The sequence below is a fragment of the Ptychodera flava genome, chromosome 4 (assembly GCF_041260155.1).
Source record: "Ptychodera flava strain L36383 chromosome 4, AS_Pfla_20210202, whole genome shotgun sequence".
Classification (NCBI taxonomy): domain Eukaryota; kingdom Metazoa; phylum Hemichordata; class Enteropneusta; family Ptychoderidae; genus Ptychodera; species Ptychodera flava.
Genome location: NC_091931.1, coordinates 3934061 through 3960643, shown reverse-complemented (window position 1 = coordinate 3960643; position 26583 = coordinate 3934061). Strand labels below are relative to the sequence as shown.

Sequence of the window (26583 nt, the reverse complement as noted above, 5' to 3'; positions counted from 1 at the left end):
CATGCACCAATTGTGCACAGCTCACAGCAAATGTGACTTATTGTTCACCGTAACCCCGAACGTAATCCTATACATACAGCTCACAGCTGCAGAAGGCCCTACAACACCTGTTCTGCCATCTATATACTCGTTGCCATCTACGCTCCGTTTGACCTTTGACACATACACCGGGATCTCACTAAATTGTTATGCAAATAAAATGTCGCATTCAATCTATACTCTTCCCTCAACACGGCTCAGGGAAATCAGGAGGGAACATCTTTTACTCAAGTTCAATTTATGATCAACGGGCTGACTTGCGCAAGCAGAACCATGAAAACGGTAGGAAGATTTTGGCTAACTGACCGGAGATGCATAGTTTCACTCAACATTAAACTCAATTGCAATCGATCTATATTCTATTGCTATTTATACTTTTTAACCTTGACGAGAAAGAAGTTATGAAAGGTACAAAATGAATTCTGAACTGAATTCATTTGATCTAAGGCTGACTGATTTTTATCATTCACTGTTTTGATTCAAAACAATGAAAACTTCACTATTAAATATCATTATATTTTTATAATAAGTTAAAAAACAGATTTCTTTGTTCATTATATTTCATGAGGATTCGATTTATTTTAGACAATAAGTTTGACTATGACTCAACATATCGAGGGCTAGTATAGTCTATGGCCAGTAGAAATGGTTGCAGGGAGTAAAGATGGCAATGGATTGAGTATAGATGGCAGGAGTATAGTGTGTTGCCATCTATACTCCATTGCTGTTGATATTCTGTTGTCATTATACTCCATTGCTATCTATACTCCATTGCTATCTACACTTAATTGCTTTCTATACTCCATTGCCATCTATACTCCATTGCTGTTGATATTCTGTTGTCATTATACTCCATTGCTATCTATACTCCATTGCTATCTACACTTAATTGCTTTCTATACTCTATTGCTATCTACACTTAATTGCTATCTATACTCCATTTGCTATCTATACTCCATTGTTGTTGGTACTTTGTTGTCATCTATACTCAATCACTATCTATACTCCATTGCTATTTATACATTTTAACCTTGACGAGAAAGAAGTTTTGAAAAGTACACAATGAATTCTGAACTCAGGGGATTCATTTGATCTAAGGCCAATTGATTGTCATCTTTTACTTTTAATTCAGAACAATGAAAACTTCACTGAGGTTTATTTTATGCTATGTTAAAAAACCTAGATTTCTTCGTTCATTATATTTCATGAGGATTCGATTTATTTTAGACAATAAGTTTGACAATGACTCAACAAATCGAGGGCTAGTATAGTTTATGGCCAGTAGAAATGGTTGCAGGGAGTAAAGATGGCAATGGATGGAGTATAGATGGCAGGAGTATAGATGGCAAGTGTGTTGCCATCTATACTCCATTGCTATCTATACTCCATTACTATTTATATTCATTACCATGACAAGAGGGAAGTTTTTGAAAGGTGCACAATGGACTCTTAACTAAATTCATTTGATCTCAGGCAAATTTTTTAAATTTATATACTGTTTTGATTCAGAACAATGAAAACTTCAATGAGGGTGTTTTTTCATAATAAATAAAAAAAAACTGAGAAGAGACTTCTTGGGGCCAGTACATTATTTCTTTGTTTATTATATTTCACGAGGATTCAATTCATTTTGGACAGTAAGTTTGACAATGACTCGACAAATCGAGGGCAAGTATAGTGTATGGCCAGAAATGGTTGCAGGGAGTATAAATTGCTGCACAATGGATGGAGTATAGATGGCAGGAGTATAGTGGCATGTGTACATGCCATTTATACTCCACTGCTATCTATACTCTTTTGCTGCCTATACTTTGTCATCTATACTCAATTGCTGCCATATATGATAGGTTCCTAACTGAATTTCTGATACGGAGCTTCATTGTAAAAGCTGCATTGACATATTTTTAATATACCAGGGAAAGAGAATAAAGACGGTCACTGCCGTGAGTTAACGGAATCATTGACAAATTCTGTAGTCAGCGACTTTGGTAAATGGATGCTTGGAGTAAGGATGGCAATTGCTTTCTATAATCAAGATTACAGACGACTAGAAACAATACTTTTCACTTCAGGCATTTTGCAAGAAAAAATGTTAGAAATGAATCTGAAATTCTAATCTGTATTAGTTCATTATGGAGACAAAACAAAAAAAACAAAAAAACAAAAAAACAATGAAAACATGACAACATAAAAAGACTACCAAACTTCATAATGTGATTTAACACAAAAAAATCACTGATCAAGCAATCGCCAGAAAGCTTATAGCTAGGGGACCCAGGCCACTACCAATGCACTGCACACCCTGTGAACTTCGTGCATAGAGATCCGATCCGGAAGACTGCAGCTCTGGTGAGCTTAGAAGGTGTGCACAGTGCAGTGGGTTCTGCAATGAAATTAAACATTTGATCTATTCCGCAAAGAGATCAAATCCTTGTATGTCCGGTTGCAATTTCTTTGGTAAAACGACATTTTTTCTGTAAATAAAAGTGGAGTATAGATGGTAAGAGAGCATAGATGGCACCTTACACTGCCACTCACACTGGCAGTTATTTGCATAACAATTAAGTGACATGCCAGTGTATGTGTCAAAGGTCAAACGGAGTGTAGATGGCAACGAGTATAGATGGCAGAACACCATCGGTATCAGCCAGCCTCCTTCCGAGCTCAGATATTATCTCCGTGCCGTCCTGTGGCGGAGCAGGTCGGAAAATTTGCATAGTTTATTGCGCATGCTAAGTAGACACTGCCAATATAATCTACTAGATTTTTAAGCTTTACCAAATAAAAGAACCTTGTTTTACCTTACCAATCTTTTAGGAAGCTGAGGAAAACCCAGTCGCTAAATAGAAAACCTTCCCTTGAAAGGAATTTACTTATTTTCCTACAACCAAATACCTCATCAGTGAACTCATTGTAACGATTTTAAAATGCATTTGCTCACAAGTGATATTTTAAAAGCTGTACGTCAAAAGGCAGAGAGGAAATTATTCCGTACTGATTTCCTGTATTATTATTATTTGGTGGTTTCCAAAGCTTACATAAAACGAAAAAGACTAACATTTTGACGGGACTGAGGAAACGCCAGCTGAAAGCCATATTAGAGGATTAAGTGTTGCTTAACACATATTTTCCCCTGCAAAAAGTGTTAATATTTTATTAAAGCTCGGCCTACAGACACATTATGAAGTTCACAAGGTCAATTTTCAATTTTGATAAGGGGTGAAAAGTATTTCAATGGCAATTTAGCAAATATTTACAACGAAAACACGAGATTTCTAAAAGTTATAACCCTTGGCAGGGTCTGTTTTGTCTTTATACAAGCAGAATTTCTGACTGTATCAAGTAGGCTTGATCAACACTAGAGTGGCCACGGCCGGGTGTAACAGTATTTGCGAATAGAGGTCCTTTTCGCAATTCAAGTAGTTATTACCGATTTTGTGAACACTTGTCAAGGAAGTGTTCGAGGATTAAAGGAAACTCCAATATTGCTTTCATTTCATATTCTCTCCATTGTACAACATACAGTCTACATGATATGTTGACTCTGCAAACTTACGGTCATTGTCGGCACTTTCATTGCCACCTGAATTGTCACCTTGAAACATCACGCGTTGTACATGTGTACAATCGCGCCACTTTCTTAAATTAAAGATGCCGACTTGTCAAATGCTGACATCGGAGATATTACAGCATAAATCAATAACATAAAACCCTGTTCGTGTCACTCGGTACTTGGTGGAAAATAAACGTTCGATGTGAGAAATTTAAGACTGTGACAATACAAAGGGACTTGCACAAATGCAGTCGATGTATTCATACATAGTATGAGTCTACTACATTCAAGCATTGTGATGGTCATACAACCGCAAAGCAAGTGCATAGATAACTGATTGTAATACAAACAGAAACTACAATAGCAACAAGTACTGGAAAACCTCAAAGTATAGAAGCGGCATCTTTATTTTACTGATAAAGAGCTAATAAACCACGGGGTGCTTGGTTTAGATATGAGAAGTCTCCTTGCCAAACGTAAATATAAGAAATCAACTTGGCATGGACTAGCTTCCTGAAGACAGTACCATTTAACGCCACCCTGCTGAGATTTCTTACTGACAGCGACAAAGTATAGATAAACAAGGCGAAGTTAGACTACATATTAATTACTATTAGTGTTTGTATTACAATCAGTTACCTATGTACTTGCTTTGCCGCGGTTGTAATTACATGCAAGTAGTCACGAGGAAATTCTGATGGTCTTTCGATGAAAATGTAGGTAACAACTGTGAAACAAACAACATTATTGTTACAGTGCTAAAATGCATACTTGGATCAAGTATAATGGCATGTCAGATTCATGCCATGAATCCACGATTCGTTGTCTCAAAGTCTGACATGCTTCTCCTGCTTAAATAAATCGTAAATGGTTCATGTTGTAGCGCACATATTTTACATTACATTGTTGGAATTGCGCTTTTGCCCAATTTTTGACCTAATCTCTTAGAAATAAATGGGACCTAAGACTTTGTTTTGACCCCTAGGAAGCTGATTTTCATTAAACATGAGCGAAAAATTGATATTCCTCTTCCTTTCACATGGTGCAAGTTAAACGTTCACCTGGATATATAAGAAGTAGCGTGATGACATTATTTTATTAAAATGGCAAACTGATCAGGCTGAGATTTGATCGGCCAAGTTTGGTCAAAATGACATCGTTCAGAGAGACAGGAAGAAAGTTCGAAAATTATATAGTAATAAAATTTTGATGTTTTCATCTTAAATCTTGGTATTTATTAAAATTGTCTAATTTGTTAAGCGTTTTATAATTGATTTCTTTAGTTAAAGTGAATTATCTCATTTTTATTTATTTCTAAAGATGCCATTTTAAAGCCCGTTTCCATGGAAACGAGCGTAGTGACCCCATTTTTTATTTCACTTTTGCACTTGCACAACTTTTAAGAATCTTTGTGCAAAGTTCCATGAAAATGACATTACTTATTAATTTTGACGTAATTCGTCGTACCCGAAAGGTGAATTTTTTAACATGTGCTAGTTTTGGGTTTGGTTATACATGAAAAATTGTTTTCACCATTTATAACTCGCCCGTTCTTTGAGAAAAGGACTAAACAAAAGTAGAACAAACTTACACCATGGGAAAGAGCGCATATCTTGGCGCTTATGTGATACGGCAGAGACCATTTGACTGGTATGGCATTGCAGAATCACTAACGTTCACCTCAGTCTGGTCGCAAATGCATAACCTTTGTTTGCACTGAACATACCTTGCGTAAACAAAGCAAAGCCATAGTAATTAGCTATGTACTCCTCCTAGATTGTCACTGATTGTGCATGTTTGCCCAGGGCCTGTAGTCTGTTTTCCGAAGAAAAGGTTTATACAGCATCGACTAAAGAATGGTGGTATCATGGCAGCTATTATTATTTTTTCGGGGAAAGAAACAGATAAGATGATCGCATGAGACAAGAATGTCAGCAAGAATTGTTTCTTATTCCAAGTTTTACAACGGATTCCAACAACTTGTACGTCAGAAAAAAATGGTAAAAATTCAGATTTAATATATATGTCCCCGAGGCGCAAAACATGATTGCATGTAACGGGAACGTCTGCAATGGTACCATCATAACACCGTACATTCAATGATAGACAAATAGAGAAACAGTTTCTCTTTGTCTGTGATTCAATCGCAAATCCAAGCTACACACGCTCGCGATCGGACCCATTATTTGGTTTTTAAAAATCCATTTTCAAAAATAATAGAGTTATTCGATAATTTTTGCAAAATACTCGAAACATATTTAGGAAGTCGTACTTTTCATCCAGCAAAAAAGGAATATTGATAAACTTTCTAGACGCTATCTATAATACTTCTGATTAAGGATGTACAAAAATAGATTTATTTTTGTACATCCATGTTCTGATGCACATTTTCAATTTTACAATGGCAACAATACCCTCGATCAGAAATTGTTCAATTGACGATTAGATCATTGGGATTCGATTCAGTCCCGTTTCTTTCCGCTATTTCGACCACCCCACTGAGTTTTAATGTTACTTCTATTTTGGACAGATTTCGATACTACATGATAGAAAGATCTCGCGAAGATTCTATTATGGTGTCTAAATATAAAGGTCGACACTGCAATTCGTTATGAAATTCGGAATGGCTTATCCACTTTTCGGCAACTATACGTCGTACTAATACAATATCGAATATAGTTTGATCACGTCCTCAAATCCAAAACTCGGATTTTACAACTATGACTATGTAAAATCGAAAACAGTCAGGTACGTATCGGAAAGTCTAGTTCAATCATAATGCAGTTGCATCATACCAAACACATAAAATGAAAATCTACAAGTCATGTTTCGTTTAGGTACGATTCTATTATTATATCAGTCGGGTTTGGAGATCTCTTGCACCTAAGATTTCATTCACATTTGTTACAAAGAAATAATAGGGATTTCTCACCTCTAAACCGAAAATTTAGAGTAGGTAATGTCTTATCAAATTTCAAGGCTCTTAGACAAGTAGTTCAGTTAGAAAAATAATTTTTTATCACAAATGACAAAAAATTGTTCTTTCGCGAAAAACAGGAAAATGGTACATATCCCCGTATTTCTAAAGTTGCACAAAGTTTGTGCAAGGTACTAATGAGCTAAGTATTAACCAAGTGCATTGGATATTTTCGGCACATCACTGAATGCCGTCCATAATTTATGCCAAAATTATATGGTTGTAGCTCACACCCTTGAAATCGTGAAGGCACAACATAGAAGCAAATTTCATCACCATTTCATCAACAATAAAGAATGTTGATTCCAGGAATCTACATGCCATAAACCAAGGCTATGTGGTAAATACCCTAAATACAGTTTTAACCTGTTACGTAACAATGACCCTGAAACATATGAACATTACATATTATTCCATCAAAAGTGAGGATTTTTGAAGTCCAGAAAACAAAAAAAATAGCGTCAATGACACTGTAGCTCCCATCCTGGACTATTTAGTGTTTGTTCTCTGGTCAGATATTTGAACATGTGTGAAAGGGATAAAGTGCATGAAGTGAAAATACTTAAATGAAATGTACTGGAGACAGTGAAATATGTTTAATGTAATTATTCAGAATATAAAATGGAAAAAATACAGAATTAGATATATCAAATACTGTGATACAACCATTAACTCAACAAGTCATTTACAATGACATAGTCCCCACTTGTAATAGGAGTATTAGTCTTGATGGGGCAGGAAAATGTGGTCATTAAGAAGTATCACTGGGGTGTATATGTTGAGATCTATGGGCACATAGGTCTATGTTGTTGTTCCCATTTGAAACACATGAGGCATGTCTAAGTTATGGTTCTAAATCGGGAAAAAAGATCAGACCTCTAGCAGTATTGGCCAGCCAAGAAATACATATGCGCATTATAAATGAGGTACAAGATGTGACATCTTAAGGTCTAATATCCTATCAAAATTGGAGGGTATAGAACTTGTGGTTACTGAAATATGCATATATATGTATAATCAAAGTCAAAGGTCATCGAGGTCACATGACATTTTGAAAAAAAAAATTACATTGCTAATTTAATCCCTATATGCCAAAAATCAGATCTCTAGCTCTATTCGCTTGCCCAGAATTAGATGTGTACATAATTAATGAGGTAAAGCGTGTGTTGTCATAAGGTCTCCCATCCTACTAAATACAAAGGACATAGCACTTGTGGTTACTTATTTATTGACATAAACATATATTTTAGGGAAAAGGTCATCGAGGTCACATGACATTTGGTCAAAAAATTTCTCTCCTATAGTTATCCCTATATACCAAAATCAGACATCCAGCTCTATTGGCTCGCACTTGTGGTTACTGAGTTATGGACAAATATGTATATTTGAGGTCAAAGGTCACCGAGGTCACGTGACATTTTGTCAAAAAAATTGTATTGCTAAGTTATCCCTATATACCAAAAATCAGACCTCTAGCTCTATTGGCTCGCTCAAAATTAGATATGCACATAATTAATGAGGTACAATATGTGGCGTCATAAGGTGTCCCATCATACCATACATGAAGGCTGTAGCACTTGTGGTTACTGATTATGGACAAATATGTGTATTTGAGGTCAAAGGTCACCGAGGTCACGTGACATTTTGTCAAAAAAATTGTATTGCTAAGTTATCCCTATATACCAAAATCAGACCTCTAGCTCTATTGGCTCGCTCAAAATTTGATATGCACATAATTAATGAGGTACAATATGTGGCGTCATAAGGTGTCCCATCATACCATACATGAAGGCTGTAGCACTTGTGGTTACTGAGTTATGGACAAATATGTATATTCGAGGTCAAAGGTCACCGAGGTCACGTGACATTTTGTCAAAAAAATTGTTTTGCTAAGTTATCCCTATATACCAAAAATCAGACCTCTAGCTCTATTGGCTCGCTCAAAATTAGATATGCACATAATTAATGAGGTACAATATGTGGCGTCATAAGGTGTCCCATCATACCATACATGAAGGCTGTAGCACTTGTGGTTACTGAGTTATGGACAAATATGTATATTTGAGGTCAAAGGTCACCAAGGTCACGTGACATTTTGTCAAAAAAATTGTATTGCTAAGTTATCCCTATATACCAAAAATCAGACCTCTAGCTCTATTGGCTCGCTCAAAATTAGATATGTGCATAATTAATGAGGTACAATATGTGGCGTCACAAGCTGTCCCGTCATACCATATATGAAGGGTGGTAGCACTTGTGGTTACTGAGTTATGGACAAATATGTATATTTGAGATCAAAGGTCATCAAGGTCACATGACATTTTGTCAAAATATCCGAGATATCTGCGTGAACGGATGGACTCACGGATGGACGAACAGACGGACATGACCCAATCTATAAGCTCACTGGACTTCATCCGTGGGGACTAAAAATTGTGTCACTGCATCCTTTTTGCAATATGAATACGATGAGAAACTAAATTTTAATTTTTCGTGGCCTTATACATGGGAGTCTATGGAGATCTGCCTTATACATGGGAGTCTATGGACGTGTAAACTAAAAATATGCAAATTTCACCACGATTTGCCCAAATTTGGGAAAGGTCACTCCTATGCACTTCCATACCAAGTTTCAAATCAATCGGACTTGTGGTTTCAGAGCAGGAGATTTTTTGACCAAAAATGGGAGAAAATTACAAAAAAATTCATGAAAAATAGCAAGTCCAAGATACTGACCCAGATGTGCACAATCATTTCATGTCAGCCCAAAGTACTTACATGCTAATTTTTCATGTAATCTGCTCAGTGGTTATTGAGTTTTTTCAATTTGACTGTTTTTACAATTTTTCACTTAATTTGCATATTTTTGGCAATGACAACTTCATTTGAACAAAATCTCATCTACAGCCCATCATCCATGTACACACCAAATATCAAGATGAAATGTACAGCGGTTTTGGAGTTTTTGATGTTGACGGACAGACATACAGACATACAGACATACAGACACACAGACATACATACATACAGACATTTCCCTAGCCTATAAGAATAGCTTCCATTGCCATATATACATATGGCTATGGGAGCTAAAAATGAGGGAAACATCAAAAGTAAGTGTAAATAAATGTTTTTTTATCTCATTTAAACAAACGCGAGTATGGCTATCCCTAGAAAATTGTTTTGTAAAATAATATTGCTATCTGACAAGTGGTTTTGGAAAGTTTTGCATTTTTAAATGCTCATTTGCATATTTTGGGCAGTAGCATGAACACTGAAAATAATCTTGTGGACAAAGAAATGAAACACATCGTTATCCACTGTTCACAGAAAAAAACCGGTTTCAGTGATTCATTATTCAATTCTTAGTCCCGCTTTTGAACTAAAATCACATGATGGCTAGCCTTGCTTGAGAACACCATTATTTAAGCTGACCTCATTGACTTTGACAATGCAAGTAGATTTCTATGAAAAAGCCTCTGACATAGAAGGAATAGTCCCAAGCTCACACTTAAAGGGGCAGTCTTCAATCCCTGATACTCGCACTCGTGGTTGTTGACATTGATTGTTGATGTGATTTCAGTCCTTTGTCCTCTTTTGAAATGTGTTCACAGTTAGTGAATTTGCTCTGAGTAAAGCCTGCTGATGAAAAACCTGCCCCTTTAAGAAACAAAACATCCGCATTCAGAGTGTTAATGAACATTGACCAAATGATATATCACATGGGACTTGTGGAAGACTGTTTGACCTTTTATAACTTGAGCAGACATCATCCAGGTTCTTTCTAGTATAATTTAAGAATTGTAACTGTATTGGAGACAAAGGCCTGAACATGAATGCCAAAGACACAAGACAAAACACTAAAAGAGTATGTATATCACCTTTGTATTGACAAGAGTATTGATGGATAAGTGTATTCCAATCTAGCTCATATTATTACAAAGGAATAAGTTTGCTAAGTTTGGGAGAAATAGGGACAGACTGAAAAAATTCAGTGAGGTGTGTGTCATTGTGACCTCTGACCCATGACATGAAACATTGACGGAGGTTATAAAAAGACTCTATTGACACTTTTCCAGTCAAGGGACAACTATTTTTTGATCATAAGACAGTGAGGAGTGTCATATAATATCAAATCACAGTTCCCTAACAGACATGTGCCTTTTCAATGACAGAGATGTGGATGCTGTAGTCTGTATGAAACAAACATCAAGACAAGGTGCTTTTGTTTTGAGATCTTTTATTTGAGCAGAAAGTCAATAGATTGTGTACAAGGCTCTTTTTAGCACACACTGCTTTAGACAAAACCGAAAAGACATCAGTAAAAATAAAGAGTGAAAACAATTTTGCTCAAATATTACTCTTTGAGCATTTTCATTAAACATCAATTATTGCAGTGTACATTAAGTTTACAATCTGACGTCTATGGTTAATTCAGTTCATAGCACTGAGATTATGCAAATATTCCTTGAGTAAGTCACTTTGCAGTCAAGAAGAAAAGCTTTAAACAATCTAGAAAATGATGTACTGTATGTGTTTTGTTGCAATTACCTACCAGAGGCAATAAAATTGATCACTGTTGACTAAATTTGCAAAAAAAGGGAAAAAAGAACTCAGAAAAGTTTCAAGGTTTGTTACTCTTCAGAAAATTTCAGTTAGCTGAAAACTGACAAGGTTGATAGCACTGAGAAAAACATGCATATCAGGACCAGTCCATCACTGCAAATTTTGCCATACAAGAATTCCGATGAAAACTACTTTTTAAGTATGCTTCTTCATGATGAAAATGTTTGGACATTTAAACATTAACTTGGTGCAACTGTGCATGTTCTGTGAGGCGCATGTCGAAACGCTCGGTTAAACTTGGCAAGTAATTCAGTCACAAAACAAATAACTCAATCTTGACAAAACTTGACAAAATAACAAAAATCTTTAAACTGGAAATCCTTTCTGACACAAATGACACATGGTACATCACAGTAACTCGGAATACAGAGTACATTAAACATCAAACCATATTGAAAGGAAATAAGTTGATTTGCTCTATTCAGTTATTAATAACACTATTGTAACAAAATCAGTCAATGACTGATTTTGTTAGTACTTGAATTTTGAACAAAAACAATAAAATAAATAAAATCAAAGTTGAAATAATCACAACAAAAACAAAAAATTGACAACTGGCATGTGTTCTACAAGAAGTTTCAAATTGAGAAACAACAAACAAACAACAAAAATAAAATAAAAATTTGAAAATGCCGATCTCACAACATCAAATGATCAATATTTGTACAATATATATTTTATAATTTTCAAAAATATTAACAGCTTATAAGTAATACTAACACTTCACTGTTGTTCACAGTTTAACTGCAATGAAGGCAGATGTCTGCTGCCTTTACATCAAAATGTCCAGAAACTTGACCTCAAAAACTATAAAATGCCACTTTTCATTTCCAATTCATGATTTTCATAATTTTTTTCACATTGGTTGAGTCAATTTCAGTGACAGCAATTTATATAACTACAATTTGAATCTTTGGGTTAGATGGTCCTTAGAAAATACATCACTTGTAAAGGAAAGATATTATAAGTTATTTATGTAATCATGGGTTCTATTACACTCGTCTGCCATGTTTCAATTTTCATGTTTTAAAGTATTGACATTAAGTCCAGGCTATTGTTCCCTAATGCTCAAAATCACAGCTGTCAACTATCTTTCTCAAGAAAAATCTCTAGAAGACATTTTCTTTTATTTCTAAATGCTCAGCTTGCTTTCAGTAAAGTTTCTTGTTATTGCTGAAGAAAGTCTACAGTATACTGCAACACTAAACTGCACATACAGAAAGCAGTTTTACAGTATCTTACTACAGGTATAAAGATGCAACAACTGAAAGTTGGTACTTGGCACCATCCTAGTGTAATATCAACAAAAAGAAATGTGGCAATGAATGTGGCTTTGGCTTGCTGCATATAAATCTATTTATATCACAGATCATGTCTTACAGGCTTGCTTTCTCAGATCAAGTCACAGAAATACTGCAATATTGGCACAAGCAAGCAAACTGGATTACGGAGTGCTATATGGCACATTTAAGGCTAAAACCAACACTGTATACATAACACATGATTTATTAAACAAATGCAACAATTTCCTACATATAAATTAATATGTTTACTGTCACAATCAATGGTATTCACTATAAGAACTGTATGTTGATAGAACTGTATGTTGATAGTAGCTGTGAAATGAATCTGTTAACAGGTGATACATTTGTACACGGCTGTTGATGTAGTGATGAAAACTTGCATATTGATTTTCTGAATGTACCATACAATCTGATTGGTTCATGGTACAGCTATGGTGTGTGGAGTATATGCATTCTGTGCATTTTGATAAAGGCAGTAAAGCAGTAAACATTACCAGACACTCCCATGTCAGTTTACCAGGGTTGTCCTTGGCATAAAAACACAACATTTTTTATAGAGGACAGCAACAATGTTATCACATTTCAATGTTACTAGGATTGGAAAACCACTTCAACCAGGGTTTCCCTTTGTATATCAATTCAGTTACTGCAGGGAACAGAAGTGATCTACTGTACTTGATAAATTGTTTATCTGTGTTCTCAAATGTTTGGCAAATTATGTTCATTGGTAGGGTGTAGCTATGATGACACTTGATGGTAATTGGAACATTTCTTAATCCCTAACTTGCATACATCTTTTCCATTATTTCAAATTTATTTTTTCATATGGCTAACATTGTTTACAACTTTGTTGAAAAACACAACAGATAGCTACCAGAGAATGAGAAAGGAAAACATGCAGTAATCAAGAAAGCATAACTCAGACATTTTTGTAATCAAACAATCTCAAGAGTTTTAAGCAGAGAAAACTCATTAAAATATGTAAGAATTAATGCATAGATCTTACCAAGCAATATCTGATGGAACCTAGCACCTTGAGTTGTTTCAGCTTGTATGAGTAGCTACTGGACAAAACAATGGCTAAATCTAAAACTAATAGTTTACACAGATTAACCGTGAATTTCAAGTCTGATGGTTTAAAATTTTCCTGGTGAGCTATGAAGCATGATATCAAAAGTTCACCATGATACTGAAAGTTATTAGTTGATTTTCAAAGTACATGTAGAGCAATCTGTGTCATTCTGTATTTTATATGTACAGAGAGATTACTGGCATGGTGAGAAACCCTGTACTGACCACATCATGTAAATAAGCACTTAATAAGCACCTGAATTTCCAATGATCATATTCAATACCATATTTCCAACAATTTATACATATTAAATCTCCAAAGTTAATTCTTGCATATATGCCTTGCTGCTTGTTGTTCATATGACTTTGCAAAGATGTTTAATACTATGGCAAAAATTGCTGACACTACCGGTACAGCAGTGACACTACACTGTGCTCTATTCTGTTTTCAACAATGGCAAGGTCAAGGCCAAGCTATCTATTCTGACAGCTGTGAGCATGGTCATAACTTACATTTCAAATACTTCTCTCATTTCATCTTTCTTTCATAACAGGTATTTCTATGTCATGTGTATTCAGAGAGTACAAACTATTGTTTGTATTTTACAGGTGAAGTATGAAGTTATTTCATTGAAATAAACAAATGGCATAGTATGACAAGAATGAAAGCATATTCTCCAGAGATTAAAATGATTCATTAGTGTTCATATAATTGTACAGTGCATTGCTGAGATCAAAAGGTAATCCAAAGACACTTATTGTTGTAATTCTTGTTGCAAATTATTGTTGCAAGTTATTGTCACAAATACTTCAAGAAGAATACTTCAATTGAGATATTTGAACTGCTGGTCATTGCACCATCATCTTCATATAGTAGATACACACAGATGTTGCATCTATGGTTGACCATTATTGTTGGTAGCACAACAACAAATATTTTGACCGTCTTGAAAGTTTCTGCACACTCAATTTTGTATTTATTATCTGGTACACCAAACATAAATCAGAAGACAAGATTGTTGGTATTCACTGCAGTGGTAATACTGCAACTATCCAGGTAGTGTTGCAAGTCTACATTTATCACAAAACAATACAAAACAGAGACAGAAGAATACTGTTATTTTTTGTGAAAAATGTAAATGATAGACTTTGGTAGGTGGATGTAAATAGAAATCTCTGGATAAAAAAGACAGTGTTCAATTGTTTTATGAAATGCGCCACTTGACATTGAAAAAAGCAATGATCATGAATTCTTACAACATCACTTTACAAAAACATCAGATGATCAAGGTTCATTAAACTCTCAGTAACAGCAAATACAGTCAAAATGAGAATCACATATTTAGTCTCCTCCATCAAACAGTGATGAACATAAACAATATACAATAGTGAGAATTGGATCAATCTGATACACCATTTTGCAATACTTTTATAAACCTATGGCAGTTGAAGCAAGCACTCTAGGCAAGCCACTGGACTCATTACAAAAGCTATATAAACAACACACATGTACAGATGATAAACAATGCTGCCTGAACAGATAACATGGAAAATAGCCACATCTGTCAGATCAGAATACTTCATAGCCTCTGCATATTGTGTGGTTGGTAATACATTTATAAAAGGTCTGATGTGAGGTTGTGTAAGACAATGACTGTGTCTCATTATTGTCACTCCGTTGTATTTTTGTTCTTTGATTCTATTGTTGCAGATACCATGTTGGTTTGTGTTTATCACTGCCCTTTCCAAAACTTATCTTTTTCTTCTTCTTTTTTTTCTTGTCATCACAGTCAAAACTATCTGAGCTATCACCAGCTTCATTGCTTTCCGCCTGTACTGTACTTGTTGGACTACTATGTTTTTTGAACCAACCTGAAAGTAAAACGTGAAAGTATACATTGACGTATTTGATTAAAAATCAACAAGAAAGAACAATGTCACATTATTAGCTCCAACAGTTACAAGGAAACATGATAATCTATTGTTTCATGTTATACACTAAAAAGACAAGGAGACCAGCATATCAGAGGACAACAGACTGCAGACTAAATGTCAGTCAGATTTTCTGCTGAGAAAACATGAACTACACTAAACAGAAACAACAGACTGATTATTAAGTCTTGTGCCTGGTTCACAGATATTTGGACTCAAAGTTTTACAATACCTTTCTGATCTACCACTTGTATGGGCTAACGTTAAAGCTCTCAGAGTGTATATAAACTTTGCCACCTTCTCAGTAAAAACTGAAATATCAATTATTTCCCATTTTAAGACATTTTGAATTCAAATATTGGTAACTTTACGGTAATTTGTATCCACAGCACCAAAATCTGCATGGTGACCATGATTTTATTTTTACTTTGACAGAGAAAATTTGAGCAAAAGTTCAAGCCTTTCAATTTCAAGGTGTATACTACCTAGCAAGCCTGCGAACAGCAAATGTTATTTGTAACTTAATTTCTCACCTGATTTCTTTTTGGCTGTGCTAGGCAGAGTAGCCGCATTGTTATTTTCAACATTTGCAGATGTCATTGTGCTCAAATTTTTCTCTGATTGAGAGAGAGCCAAGCTGTTAGGTCGTCTTACTTTCTTCATCAATTTCCCATCAGGTACTGTTTGTGACATTTTAACCCAAAACATGCTGTTTGCTATTTTCTTGACGTCCTGGCTAACCATGAGTGCACCGGCAGATTGACTCATCTTCACTTGTTCTTTGGTGGCTTTTGACGGGTTTTTCGAACTCTGTTTTTGATCACCTGCAGATTTGCTTCTTTTCAGTGAATCTTGACTGCTAGCTTTCTTTTCTTCCTTAATATTGCTTGTTTTCTCATCGTTACCTGAGATTGGTTTATCTTGTCTTGATATTGCACCAGGATCTGCTGAGGGACTGTGAAAGAACACGGCATTGGCTATTAGTCACTGGCTTCCATGAAATAATAGAGGCAAAAGATAGTCAAACAATTGTTTTGATGATAATGATAAAATTGTATACCATTCTTCAATGCTTAAATGGAATCATTCATTTTTTTCAAGGAAAGCATATCTGTTGACTTTTGTGTCTAATTGGATATTTCTATAAGAATATCATGCATGCAAGGCTAAACTATTTTTTGTTAAGTCTATTTATGCAAGTCCTTGCATAACTTTCTTTAATCTTCAAAGTTCCTTGTCCTTTCTTTGACTCATCTGTGACTGTAATATTTATGGTAGAATTAAGTCAAAAATGGGATCCTTTAGACATGTTACTGTTCACTAGTTGTTTGCAGATTGCACATGTGGCAAGTCAGGTAGCTTTACTAGCTCTGGGAGAGAAAGCAAATGCATGCTGCAACCATACTGTTACATATCAGTCAGCTGTTCCAATCTTTATTAACCTTGAAAGGGAAAGTTCAAATAAATGAATGCTGCAACTACCCAATATACTGATACATACCTGTCAGCTGTTTTAATCTGTGAAGTTTGATGAGTGCCACTTGTGCTTGCTGGTTGTGAGGTGATCTTTTCTGTGGACACTTGTGAAGTGCTAGTACTGGGAGTTGCTTGGCTGCTTGTTATGTTTGGATTCAACATTGTGTTACTTTTACCCGGTGCTGGGCGACTGGTGATGATTTCTGAGTGAGCAGTCCCAGTACTTGTACTGGCAAATGGCATAGTTGCAATACAAGAGGCACTTTGTACATTTCGTAAAGGTTGAATTCTTTTCATTGAACCATATCTTGGTGGTTGGTTACTGGCATCTGTAAAGAAAAATTACAGTTTAATTTTTATGATGTGATCTGTTCTAAGGTTGTAATGACTTTAATGATACTAATGCCAAGTGTTTGTAAAAATTCTATTCACACGGTATTCAGTTACAAAAGCCAATCAATTCTTTTAATTTCCATCAGGAAATATTTATAGTATTCAGCTTTTTAGCAGCTTAGTGTTTGCTTTGACAAGGTCATTAGTCAATTCACTGTTTGCGTTAATTGGTTTTGATTCTATCCAGGTTCATAAAGCAATCAACTTTTACAGGACAATAACACTTATCTGTTGAAATAACTTGATATATCCTCTAATGTTAAACAGAAATGTCAAGGCTGAGAAAGTTTTATGTTTATTTCCCATCCTAACTTTCTCACAAAATTGTTGCTACTGGCTTTATGATTTGCTTGAGCAGACAAGATCCAATACTGACTACATACAAACAACAAAGTAGGAATGTTTACATGCATCGGTAGATTTGACATTTGACAACAACAGTGTCAACTACACTGATCAGAACTGTACAGTTTATTTTATGCGATATGGACATTTTCTATCATGCGTAGGGCACTGTCATTTTTTTATACTTAATTTTTTAAAGTGAACATGGGGGAAAAAGGCTGGCACCACTAGTTTAGATCAACATGTACATGGATGAGAAACAAACCCTTTTCTCTCTAAGGGCTTGAAGGCCAGTAAGAATTACAAATTTTTGCTTCAGAATTGCTGATTCTACTTTGCAAATTTTGAACCTCTTTCTAAGATATTGTAAAGTCGGCCAAACACAGATGCACTGCAATTTGCTCAGCTTCAACAATCGATGATCGTAGTTTATGTTATTTCATTACATAATGAACAATTTCTTGGTTTACAAGAGTAAAAGATTTCACTCCCTGTGGCTGTTGTCTTGCCCAACAAAAAATCCAAGGTAAAATACCGTACATGATAATGTGTCTGGCCTTACCTGTTACCATGGAGTAGGTAGGAGGTAAATCTTCATCACAGTCAGCTATACTGATATGGGGATTGAGTTCCATTGGTGTCAAGTTTGCAGATATAAGTGGTGAACTTGGTGAGCCTGTCAAGATATCAGATAAATTTAACAGTAACATGTCAATTCAATGTGGTAGTTGACTTGACAAAAGATTACACTCAATGGTTAGTAGAAACAACAGACTGGGGTCCATGGTGGAAAAAATGTGCTATATAGATCACCACTACAGCAATCAGACAAGTAAAATACAATGAATTTTGTGCTGGTTACGTTTGTGTAAATATTGAAGGTAAGAAAGAAACTATAACAAACACTAGTGTGTATCATTTACAATGTTATACTGGCACTTGGTTCTGTCAGTGCAGTTATCTTGTGACTTTCACAGTACACATATATTATTCAACTGTAAAAGTGAGACTGCATGTGAATCATCTTGCTCTGAAGGGATTCATAATCGATGTTAGTAGGTAGATAATCTATACATAACTAGGATATATGTATAGCTACTTTTTCTTTACACTGCAAAGAATTTAACAGAAGAAAACTAATTAATGTTACAATGGAATTTGTGAAACAAGGAATATTAAAGGACCATTGTACAAACACAGTCATGTGCAGAAATGTACACAGACATATAGTATTCTTGTGCACCAGTTCATCCATGTTTTGTTTGTACTAATAGAACATGACTTCTTTAGTATCTGTTTTCCATAGAACACTGCAGAAGTCAGAGTGTAACATGTAATTGCAGAGTATGCCCACTGGCAATTCATTCATCCCATTATAGCATATCAAACAGCTCTATGGAGTGACCTCCTGTCAGATCTTCCACAACTAATTAGAAATCAAATTTCCTTTATGGGAAGGGATATTCCATTTTTTGAGCCTTTCTGATAATCCTTGATCTGATTATGTTTTGGTGATTGTTTGTAGATTAGAATAAAATATTAAAACTTAATATTGTTACAATTTGTATCTTATAATGATGCACATGAATGGAACCTTTGAATATGAATCCATGGATGGACATGGATCAAATTTAAGGAAAACTGATCATTCCGTGACTTATTACATTTTCCATGAGGATATTGATTAAAACGAATCTTATTTGCTGTTGATATGATTCAAAACAAAGCAACATTTAAGGTTCAATTTTTCAAATACAATGGTAACATTTTTAAAGGAAGTTTATCATCTTATATATTATGGACAATAATCATTATCAAAATTTGGATGATTTGGTTCAAACAGAAAACAGTCTGACATGATACAATCAACCTTTTATAACTTCTCAATGAAGTAAATCAGCTTTCTGTGATGCTTTAATTTGTAAAAAATGAAATTCTTTCCTATTAATGGTGTAATGGTTTACAACGTTTACTGGGATGAGTTTGCATAATAGAACTTGTTTGTTTGTTTGTTAAGACAGTCCTCATTCCTCATGCGAAGTACGAATATGAATGAGCATCAAATTGAAATCGTATGCCAGCATGACTTATTACTGCAACAGCAATGGTGTGAGTTAGTACGCATGAAATGTTTCTAAAAGTAGTGAAACTGCAATGATTAGTACAGAAGACTATGGTAGTCACAGTGTAAATGCTGAAATGAAACGTGTAACAGATACAGTGACAGTGTTAAATAAATAGAGCAATGGAATTATTGTCAGGTGTGTTATCTGATATAAGACAATTAAAAGTAGAAAAGAAAGTGTTAGTAAAAATTAAGAATGCAACTTTTTGTTGCCTTTGTTTTTCCATTGTTGTCTAAAATGACTCCACTATTTGCTTGCCATAACTAATATATTATAATCATGTTTATTTGTCAATAATTCTTAAATCTTTGTCTGTTTTTATGAAAAGTAAGCATACACTGATCAGATACAAAATAATTGATTTGCATAGTCAAAAATGTTATTTACATTTTCCAAAGATAAATAATTCAGAGTACATATTACCTAATAGCCATACAGCTACATAAAGCACTGTGCACTAAGTTCTGGTGATAGGATCATTGTAAATATTGCTGCAATTACAGCATTCATCGTGAATTGAGTGAAATTTCACAAGCCACAATGTAGGATATTGGTATTCTGTGACTTTCCTCAGTGAGGAAATTGGTAATTTATACATCTGAATTGAGAATTCAAGCACTGTAACTGTACACTGTTTTGATGTCAATGAAATGTACCATGAAATAGCTGATCTGTACTGTTGGTGATTCTGGAATGTATGATTAATTTGTTGTATGGTCTACCCAGTTTACTGAGATCTGCTTCTGAGCTTGACTTTCCTCCACTGTACAAACTGCAACCAAATTGGACTGTACGCTTGCTCTTGATGCTTTGGGTTGCATCACTGGAAGGGCTGGCTTTGCTACCTGTGAGGGGGTAAATCAGGGGTATATTTATACTATATTTGGCAGTGGCATAGTTTTAGTGACCTAGAACACCAAAGATAAAATCTGTTGGGTTATGGACACAAAGTAATGATCTTTATCTAGTACCAGCAAGCAAGATTCTGCTTGTAATAATTTGTACAAAATATGGAAATCCTTGAAAAATGTTGTAAATGCAATGGTATCCATTGTTTACTTTAGCAATTATTGCTACTTAATCTTTTAAGATTTAGTCTTACAACTTTCTTTAGAAGTGAATCTGTATTTTCAGATTATCACATTCATAGGCTTTTGCAAATTAATGCTATTTCAACAATAATTTCCGTTTTCGATGGCAAAGCAAAACTGTACAGAAAAAGTCAACTCTACAAAACCTAGGTCTCGGTGACTGTATTTCTGTTATGTGTAACACTGAGAATATTTTTGAGATAAAATCTTGTTTCAATGAAATGCTTGCTAATTACCATGTAACTTCCATGGTGAATTGCCAGCTGTAACTTAAGTACTATAAAACAAGCTAACCACAAATACAGGTTTCTACCACATCAGCTGGCAATATGCAAGGCAGGTTACAATGATAGTACTCGTACTTATAATAAATCATGTGCTAGCTAGGCAATGTTGACTTCATGCCAAGACGTCAACCATCATGCAGGATGACTGTCTGACTGCAGACTACCATAGGCTTTCTAAAACACGATGCAAAGTTAACTAAGCTGGCTAAAACAAGAAATCTGCACACAGGATAGAATGTACAGCCATCATTTCACAATATATCACTCTATCATGTCAACAAAACTTTCATGCATGTTCACAATAATGTTAGCCACCACATTCTGAATGATGGCGCCAGTTACTACCATGCAACTAACAACTTTCATGGTGTTGTACCATACCAGCTAAGTAGAATATTCTATAGGTTGCTATGGCACCAGCAAATCAGCATTCTACTGGCTTTAAGTTGAGCAAAACACTTTGATGGCACTGGAACCATTCAGTCAAAACAAGAGCATTAATTGAACTTGATTATCTTTTGTACAGCAGAACAACACAATAGGTAAGACCTAGATGTTATGCAAAGGTCACCTACAAGAAATGAATATGGCATAGCAAAGATTAATATGGTATTGACAAAGGCTTTGCAAAATTGTTCAAAAACCTACCAAATAATAAGAGGAAAATGAACAAATATACATTTAGTGATTTGTTTATTTATCCATTTATCTATTTAATCATTGATACCAGCAAAAATGTGTAAATGAAGATTCACAAAAGCAACCAATTCCATCATTCCAGATATGACCCAAAACATTCATACATATTGGACCTAACCCAACATGTAGAAAGATATTCTGTGGAATATACATATTGTGATGTACGTGGAATATCAGAAAGTCATGATCTGTAAATGTAACAATGTGTTCAGAAGTTTCATAAATGCTGGTTTTTACATGAAAATACACTGAGGTGTATTACCTGACCAAGAAGACTGCACGATATAATATAAACGAGCTTAACAATTTCACAGATTCACAGTAGAAAATCAAAGACATTGACACAAACTGTGCTAACAATTACAAAGGTTCTGGAAACTGTTACATCCATAGTAGTCACAGTCATAAGCTATGGACTGACAGATTTCATGCAGAATTGTTACATCCATAGTAGTCACAGTCATAAGCTATGGACTGACAGATTTCATGCAGAATTGTTACATCCATAGCAGTCACAGTCATAAGCTATGGACTGACAGATTTCATGCAGAATTGTTACATCCATAGTAGTCACAGTCATAAGCTATGGACTGACAGATTTCATGCAGAATTGTTACATCCATAGTAGTCACAGTCATAAGCTATGGACTGACAGATTTCATGCAGAATTGTTACATCCATAGCAGTCACAGTCATAAGCTATGGACTGACAGATTTCATGCAGAATTGTAAGCTAGCTGCTATATTATGCCTACAAAGATTCACCATGTTACGAAAGCTCTTTAAATTGGAAATCATGTCTGTAGAATTTTTCAGTCTTTGTCATTTTGATTTTAAGACATGCTTGTATTGGGGCTGGTGGGGTGTACTGTTTCACAGGTAACAAAAACAATGCAGCATATTTTCCAGGTTGGCATATATTGCTTTATACGCAATGATGACTATCACAACTTTAATTTTATTCATTCATGTTCAACAAGACTGTCATGTCACCATTATTGTAGTTTACATCACTTGACATTGTAAAATTGTTATGATCAAAATCAGTTGAACATACCATCTGATTCATTACATTTAATCATTTAACTCCATGGTGTATGGCTCAAACCCATTATTTTCAATCATTATGTTGATTATGGACAGGGAACTGGATAAACAGGTTAATGCATAACTGAGTGACTGATAAGAATGTACTGTATTACTTGTTCAGATGATTTCTTACAGTTATGAGTAGTTTTTGACTGAACTTAAAATAATAATAATACTTTAAAGCCAAAAACTTTCATCAAACCAAAGCTCTGTCACTGTCACATAAGATCTTACATGACACAGTGAAGCCAACCAATAAGCAATGGAATGATTGTACCTACATTACCAAAATGAAACCTGATGTGACAACGGAACAAATAATCAGAAGTTTGAATCAGAACAAAGAATCTATGATCACAGCTATTAAAATCTTGGTTTTTCAGTTAATCATCCATGGATACCATGGTGTTTATCAGCTACTATTATATTACAACCAAAATGAAAGTTCTGTATAAAGTAGAACATTTTTACTGTTTTAGTCCTCTTGAAGATGTAGCATAATGCTACTGTTATTATAAAATGACCTATCTCTCAGTAAAAGCCAACACTAGCTGGTTTATGCTGGAGTTTTTGCTCTCACAAAATGCCACTTTATGTGCACTGTTACCCTACTGATGAAATCTCATGGCTAAATCATTCACTGTGGTTTTTGCAAGATGTTTAAGGAATACTATGGAGGACAACTCTGAGCAAATGAATTTGAAAAGTGTAATAGAGATGCCAGAACTAATTTGCTATTAGCATAGAACACTTCTCAATAATTGAAGGGGGCTGGGGGTCAAGGGAAACCATACAACAAAATTTTACCAGGCAAGATAATATATAATGCTTGAACATTGCAATTTTTCAACTTGGATATAGTTAAGACAACAGCTGAGAAATTTACCACATACATACTCTACTGTTATTGTCTTAAGAGCATCACATCAGTGGAATGAAGCTGGTTTCATCACCATAGCAACCGTATAGATCAATATTTGCTTGGAAAGGACATTACATACAGCTGTAACACCATTAGTCACATCTGTAGGAAGGGGTTACAACTTCAGCAATGAAATCAATTATTGATATCCCTTATATCTCACAGTTTTAATTATCTGACAGTCCTATGGAGGGATAATGAATGAGTGGTCACAACATGTCTAAATATGAAATTGATCAGAAATATAAGAAAGAATTTTCACTGTATGGTATACCATTATCAAGGATGTCGCCTGCTGAACTTGATCTTGGACGCTTCAAGATGGACTTTGTAGGTTTTGTACTGACAGGCTTTTCTGTTTTATCATCAACTGGTGCTGGTTCTGCAGCTGAAGTCTTTTTATCACCTGTTCAGAAAAATTAGGTCTATCAAATTCAACCCTGAGCTTTGTGTCAACTCCTCTGATATTCTACTAAACCTTTGTATGGTAGAATATCTGGACAGCTGTTGTTCCCACTTGTAAAATATACAGGTCAAGTTAAGGTCTGTCCTGATTGTTCAGTCTTTTTTTTATATCTGAGACTTTTGCAATTTCAGTATTTAGCAATGTAACTGCTATGCATTGGGTTTGTTTTAATGTCATATTAAATGAAAATCAACATATCATGTGTATGCTTGGATTGTATCCAAGCAATTTAAAACTACTTGACAAAACCATTGGTAATGTAATAATAGGAAAGCACATAAATGACAAAGCTTGGGATGAGATCTGCAGTGGAAACAGTGTTCCTAATTCACAGATATTGAGTATAAGCAAGCTCTCCAATGGAAATGGTATGGTTTAAATTGTTGATTTAGTGCCGTTGGGCAGGACGACAGTGGGGGAATATGCTGTACAATACATCAAACATGCTAGTCGGATCTTATCATTTTCAAGTGTGACATGAACAGAGAAGTAGCAAACAGGGTGTGACTGAATACCAGATGTTTGAATGAAAGCATCATAACTATCTGCCTCTGTCCACTTCTAGCAGCCTAACTGCTACATGGATATTGAGAAAATATCAAGATAAAATTCTTTTGCACCTTGTGCAGTTTCTTGACTATCTGATAAAAAATCATGTCAGCGACAGTGCTGATAGATCATAATTAACACACCGGGTACATTGATAGGTTTAACTTTCCAGCAGACTGTTCAATGTGAGAAGGGTACATTTATAGAAGATGTCTTTTGCTAAGTATATAAATTGGCTCTATAAAAATTGAAATAAAAATACTTATACAATTGTGATTTGAAGCAATCTGAATGAGATCATCCTTTAGGCTAATACAAGCCAGATTTGAAAGCTATGGGAGAAAATTTGGCAAAAATATTCACTTGGTATATCCAAGTATTATGATTAATTTAGCAATAAGGTAATCCTTGGGAACCTGTCATAGTAATTTTATTGCTATAGGATAAGTGTTTTGAAAGCAGTAGAGTTTTAGAGACAAAATAAGATGAGAAATTTAAAAATTTACATTTTCAAATTACAGACTATTTGAATAGATCTGAATTAGGCATATATTTACCAAATATAAAGGCAACTTGGCTAAAGTTCCCTTGTTTCTGTAAATCCATTTATGATTTTTCGACTATTTTTATAATTAACTGATTCAAGCTTGCTTGAAGAATTTATGATGCAGATTAGTAAATGTAAAACTTCAAGCAGGTCTGTGTTTGAGTCTTAGAAGCAATAATATGGAAAATGACACTGGCATTTGCAGGTTTCTACTTGGCCAAGAACAGACATGGAATGAGACAGTTGTCATGACAACCAGAGAGAACCATAGCACCTTGCATGAAATGTGTTTGAGAGTTAGAATTGAAGTAGGGTAAAAATTGCCATATCTACAGGTGACCATAATAATTGCCTATTATATTAAGTTACCATTCAAAAAAAGAGTTTCAGGCAGGACTTTCAATGGTTAGTTTTAATCATTCATAGATATGATGCCCCTGAAATGAATGTTCATTGAAACTTTTTTATTCACTTATAGCAATAACAATGTTATGAACACCATGATTCCACATTCAAGGTCAAAATAGTCTGGTTTGATTTATAATTTTCCATGAAAGTACTGGACAACTGACAGAAAGGCAATACAGTGAGAATGGAAGAATAAGAGTGACAGATAGCCACCATACAATTCCCATGATAGTCTACACATTACAGCTACTGTCAAATTCTAACACATTACAGCTACTGTCAAATTCTAATATGATGGTAGATGGGAAACATGAAGGATATCAAAAAGAACTGTATACCATGTGTAAGGAGGTCACTAGCTGAACTTGATCTTGAATGCTTCATAAGGGACTTTGTAGATTTAGTTTTGACAGGTTGTTCAGTTTTATCACCTGGTGGTGCTGGTTTTGCGATGGTTTCTTTGGTACCTGCAGGCAAAGTTTCATCTATCAAAGTTAAGCTTTGAGATACAGAGCTCATTAATGTGATGTTCAACTACTGTACAACCTTCATCACACCAAAATCCAAATATTACACAAACAAACTGAATTACCTTGCATCCACAGGGAAGTAAACAAACACAACAAATCACAACAACATTTCTGGCAAACTCGAACACAATTTTTGTTGAGAACAAAATATAA

At 34.9% G+C, this 26583-nt stretch overlaps 1 protein-coding gene across 13 annotated transcripts in view; it reads right to left on the bottom strand.

The window, feature by feature from the left end:
• Positions 1–10792: 10792 nt before the first annotated feature.
• The window catches only part of LOC139130708 (stromal interaction molecule 1-like), an 84891-nt gene continuing 69100 nt past the window's right edge, over positions 10793–26583 (bottom strand). For 3 of the 13 annotated variants that reach the window (XM_070696465.1, XM_070696468.1, XM_070696467.1), the window contains 7 exons: positions 26239–26367; positions 24205–24336; positions 20499–20687; positions 18279–18392; positions 17004–17307; positions 16036–16457; positions 10793–15442 (listed from right to left, as the gene is read on the bottom strand). In XM_070696465.1, the coding sequence (XP_070552566.1) occupies positions 15270–15442; positions 16036–16457; positions 17004–17307; positions 18279–18392; positions 20499–20687; positions 24205–24336; positions 26239–26367 (1463 nt within the window). In that variant the 3' untranslated portion in view covers positions 10793–15269. The remainder of the gene's footprint in view (positions 15443–16035; positions 16458–17003; positions 17308–18278; positions 18393–20498; positions 20688–24204; positions 24337–26238; positions 26368–26583) is intronic. The other 10 variants (XM_070696466.1, XM_070696470.1, XM_070696472.1 and 7 more) reach the window with 7 other exon arrangements.